Source organism: Pygoscelis adeliae, unplaced genomic scaffold (genome assembly GCF_000699105.1).
Source record: "Pygoscelis adeliae isolate BGI_AS28 unplaced genomic scaffold, ASM69910v1 Scaffold315, whole genome shotgun sequence".
Taxonomy (NCBI): Eukaryota; Metazoa; Chordata; class Aves; order Sphenisciformes; family Spheniscidae; genus Pygoscelis; species Pygoscelis adeliae.
This window is the reverse complement of record NW_008824865.1, coordinates 1,400,694-1,405,742: the sequence shown is the minus strand read 5'-3', so window position 1 is coordinate 1,405,742 and position 5,049 is coordinate 1,400,694. Positions and strand designations below refer to the sequence as shown.

The 5,049-nt window shown below is 39.3% G+C and overlaps 1 protein-coding gene across 2 annotated transcripts in view; it reads right to left on the bottom strand.

Annotated features, from left to right (window-relative positions):
- The window catches only part of GRAMD4 (GRAM domain containing 4), a 57,709-nt gene that overhangs the window by 17,686 nt on the left and 34,974 nt on the right, over nt 1-5,049 (bottom strand). For both annotated transcript variants that reach the window (XM_009324382.1, XM_009324383.1), the window contains exons 4-6: nt 3,790-3,851; nt 1,710-1,842; nt 1,199-1,224 (exon numbers count right to left, since the gene is read on the bottom strand). In XM_009324382.1, the coding sequence (XP_009322657.1) occupies nt 1,199-1,224; nt 1,710-1,842; nt 3,790-3,851 (221 nt within the window). The remainder of the gene's footprint in view (nt 1-1,198; nt 1,225-1,709; nt 1,843-3,789; nt 3,852-5,049) is intronic.

Below are 5,049 nucleotides of genomic sequence, written 5' to 3'. Positions count from 1 at the left end.
ACTCTGCTTGCACAGGGAGCCCCAGGAGTACCCACCCTCGTTTGCAGTACAGCTCACAACTTTGAAAGCTTTCCTCAAGACAGCCTGTGACTTGCTGTCCTAGTTTGTTTGGCTTGAAATTCAGCTATCCTTGATACATTCCCCATGGGAAGTAATTAAACAACTAGAACTAGATTTCCTTGAGCACCAGTGGCACAACCAAAGCAGCAGATGAAGTAAGTGGAAGGGCACGCTCAAGGCAGTGGAGGAGGTCACGGACTCAAGTGCTGCTCGACCATCCTACACCGAACCTGCAGGGAAGGTCAACATCTGGAAACTGCTGGCAAAAACAGGGGTCTTGAGAGCAACCAAAGGTCTCAGGAGCTCCAGGCAGTCGTCAGGCATCCCTGGACAACAGGGACCTAGATTTTGTGGCTTACCTAGTGGAAGTTAAGAACCACTCAAAGCTTAAGCTTAATACTGCTTTTTTTAAAGCTATTCTGAAGGCAATGCACGTCCACCATGGAGAACAGGTCACAACTATTCTCCCAAATGAAACTAGAATAAATACCAGTATTAGAATAAGGAGAACAAAACTGACCTTACATGGAGATTACAGACCCTTCTTTCAACTTCACCTTCCCCCCTACAATAATTTAACAATTTGAAGCACTAATCAGCCATTTTTTTTTCAGGCTAGCAATTCAGGCTGCACAGAACTTTTGGAGGGCTTAACTACTTTGTTTAACCTGCCATCTTGCATCCTCCACCTTCCAAAATAATTTATCAGCTATCCAAGAGAAAGAAATACAAGACACACTTAGGGCATGCACCGTCCAACCCCTCCTTCTTTGAAAGCATAAGCTAATAGACTAGCAAGCGAACTACAAGCAGCTCAGGCATAAGTGTATGAAGCTATTACTTTTGCCATTGGACAAATACTCTGTTCTCATTCATTACATGTTTACACATTTTAATTAACATTACATTTTTAGTTCAGCGATACCCTATGTAATTCAAGATTAAAGGCAAGCTTCTACCACTGCTCCTCTAAGTTACTTTGCACTCCAAACACCAATTCAGGATTTCAGAATCATTTCTGCTTATAGACTGGCAGAAGTATTTCAAAACACTGTATTTTAAAATGCAGCAGTCCTCCCAATAGGGTTACTAAGAACTATTTTTACTTCCAGAAAATGGAATGCTGCTAAGTACTTACTTAATCTTCTCATATTTTCAGTCAACCTGAAAAATAATGGATAAAAGCAATTTGTTAAATAGGCAAGTAGTGCACAGTCATGTGTATTTGGTCCCTGAAATACTGCTCACAGTCATAAATTAGATGTTTGTGCATAAAGCTTCATTCTTGCCTGTTATGAAATATGTTTCTAGTAACTAATACAGCCCACCTTGCATCAGACCGAAAATTGAAATGTAAAAGCTCTCCAGCCTAGCTAAGGCTTTGTCCACAGTTTTTCAAGCGGCATATGACGGAACCTGGTAAATAATATAACTCTTATTCTACCTCAGACAGCAGATAAACTTCAAATTTCATGTTTTGGCCAAAGCATTCACAAACCTTTTGAGATGGTTCTATACTTTCAGTTTTATTACTTGTTATGCAAACACTTGCTCAAACCATGTAAAAAGTTGAAAGGTTGTAAAAAAAAGAAAAAAAAAGCAACTTGTAAAGAAGCCAACAATTTCTCACAATCACATTAGAGATTTACCTTCTAGCACTAAGTGGCTCTTCTGTTTCCACTGTATTCTCTTCTGGCTGAAATCTGAAGTCCTCAACATACTCCCCAAATTTGTCACAAAACCACTTCTGGATTTTCGAACAGACTGTGTGACTACGCTTATCTATAAAAAAGAAGCACTAAGTATAAGGATAATACTAGAAGACATCTTCATACAAAGCCTGCCACTCTTCCTGCACGCCATCCTTCGTTGGGAAGCAGACTTTGCACAGCTTTCCTGTCCTTCACCAACATTCTTCAGGGTAACTCACTATGCAATTTACTCCTGCCATTGCACAGAAACCCTGACTGCACTAAGCTGGTAAAATAAGACTAAAGGTGACTCCTGCTTTGCTCTAAGTACGGCACATGAAAGCATCTTATTACCAGAAGTACAGACATTACTTAAACATCCTAACAAACTAGAATTTTTAGCAAACACTGTAAAAACATTTTCTGGTTAAGAGCTTCCTGTAAACAAAAGCTCCTATTGTGCTGAAGGGTCACCTCGAGAAAAGCAAGTGTAAAGGAAAAACACTCCTGAACAGAGAGCAGGACAACCACCTTGCAGCCACATGAATTTGACAGGAAAGGAAGGTGGAAACTTAAGCAAGATTCTGCAAGAGGCATTTTTACTACCACTTCCCAACCATTTACAGGCTGTAAAGAGTGTGTGTGTGTATATATATATAAAAAAAACCATGCACTTTCTTTTTTCTAAAGCCAGGCTACAGAAATTATGCTGTATATGCCACCTTCTGTGTATGGAATATATAGTCATAATGCTGCCTGGAAAGTCTTATATGGCAAAGTAGTGAAGCGACACACACCTTCTGTATGTCAGTTTCAGTGGAAAAAAATAACACAAATATATGGGTGTATGGAAATAATATAATGGTAAAAGCCTTAAGGCGGCATAGGTGAGAACAAAACAATCACCTTTTACTTTACCTGTAACTCAAAGTCACTGTCTAGAAGGAATAGACTAACTATTCTTTGGGAAGGTAGGACAATACAGCAATGTCACAAAGAGGACACTGGTCACAACTATTCCAGGACCAAACTTAGTACAGAACTCCATAAAATTAAGATATGATTAAACAGAGGCATGAAAAATTAATCAGCCAACTAAACCAGCCAAAATGGTGCTTTTAAGCATGTGAGAAAAAGCAACCAATGCTCAGAAAATAGAATAAAACTATTTATTAATGAATGGCAGTGACACCTAGAAGAACAAGGAATTTAGTGGCAGTTTACAGCTGAGACAACACTTACATTTGAAAATTAAAAAAAAAAAAGTAGCTTCCCACACACTAATATGTCAGATAGTACTGAGAAAGAAACTTTGAGCGTACAAGACAGAAAAAAATGGCAGGTTGTAGTTCACATAACAGAAAGTATTGACATTATGGGAGTACAGGAGGAGAAACTTCAAATTTAATCCGCAGATTTAAAAGCCTAAGTGGTTGTCTCAATCAAGAGGCGTGGGGAGGAAAGCTTAAGTGTACTGAAAGATTGAGAATCTGCCTGTTGCCTTAGTTCTTTCAGAAATCACTGTATTATTGAATTCATAATAAGCAGCAGCTTGAGAAAGGTAGACAACAGTGGAGGTGTCCAAAAAAATGAGTAACTCTTAAGCTTACTCCTTCTCCAGAATGTCTTTTCTTTTAAAACACAGGAAGAAGTAATACGGTTAATGGCATAAAAGTTTTTGCAGTTGAGAACAAAACAGAACATCTTTTCTATGTATTACACCTGTTTTCTGGTAAGTCAAGGATCAGCAAGGCATGCAAGAATGACAAAGTCAGGCAACAGGTTTCATTACGTTCCTAAAGGCTTTACAATACAAAATAAATTCCTTGCTTAGGTGTGTAAAGTCAACTACAAAAAGTAAATGCAGAATCATGTGCAGAGAGCTAAGAAGCTGCTCGAATGGTCTTTCATACTCAGCTTTTTCAGAAGTCTGCTTAAGGACCAAGCAAGTTTTTCAGCAAGGTTTGATCTTCTAAAGTTCAAACGAAAGAAAAATCTGACTGAATCAAACTGCTAGTAAAGATCTGACCGAGATTACCTGTTCCGTTGGCTTGCGTCTGTTGCTTTGCAGGTTGCTGAGCTGCAGGCACTTCTTCTGCCCTACAAAGAAAACGGAAACAATGTGAAATGCTACAGATGAAGAATTTTTTCCCTTTTAGGTAAAGGGAGCACCGGAACCTCCATGGTTTCCACAGCTGAGATAATACAACCACAGCCAGAGAAAACCAAACTTATGCCCTTTTGCAAGATTCAAAATATTCATTGCACATTGCACTTAGGATCCGGGGAAATACCGTGCACTGGAAGGAGAAGTGTGGTTTAGGCATTTCCTGTCACCGACAGCTCAATTTCATCTTAGAACTACTAAATAATTTAGTATCAAAATTTGTTGCATTACTTATGCCTTTGTGTTGTATATTCATTGCAATGCCTGCCAGGAAAACTCTTCAGAGCCCCGACTTTCCCCACAGTAATAAATGAAAAGGGATTCCGTATTGCAAGTGGATAACCACAGTATTAGAACAAAACCACAGTTCAATGCATGAATGTTGAATTCTGCCATTGTTACTGGCGTCAAGCACCACTCATCTTCACAGTGAGAGGAACAGGTGTTCAACAGGTGCCCTTGAAATGCACAGATACCAACCAATTTTAAAAATACCTTTTTAAAAACTTGCAAAATTTAAATAATGGTCTGAAAAACTGAGACAAAAACATTCTAAAAATATATGGCAAGTAGCAGGCATCATTAGTCTCATCTTACAAAACAAGTCAAGAATAATATTCTCATCCATTAGAAGTGAACAGATTCTGGAAAACACAAATGTTTTTGCCATTCTGCACACGTGCAAGGCTTCAAATTACATCTGCGCTATCCACAGCCTCCAACTGCCAACCTGTCTTGAGAACACTTCAGGCTTCAGTCCAAAAGTCTTCAGCCATCCATGCAGACATCCTACAGAAAGGTTTCTCTAATGAAGCAGCAGCTTTGACTGGTGCCGCAGTCAAGCCGTAACACCAGCCGCAGCAAGCTTTACTTGACAGGGAGTTGTATGATTGAAAAGATTACTGCTTGAAACAAAAATGCGTCAGTTGTGCGATTTCATTATCACTCATTTATCAGACAATATAGGTGCTTTCAAATGTTCCCTTCACCTTTCACTCCTCAGGAAGGGAACCAAGTGGGATGCTGGTCAGCAAATGGAGAGCAGGAAGAGGGATCCCACCGTACTGGGCAGATTGCAGCAATATAGATGGATATATAGTTCTCTCTTGCTGTTTCTCTAGAAAGTACATT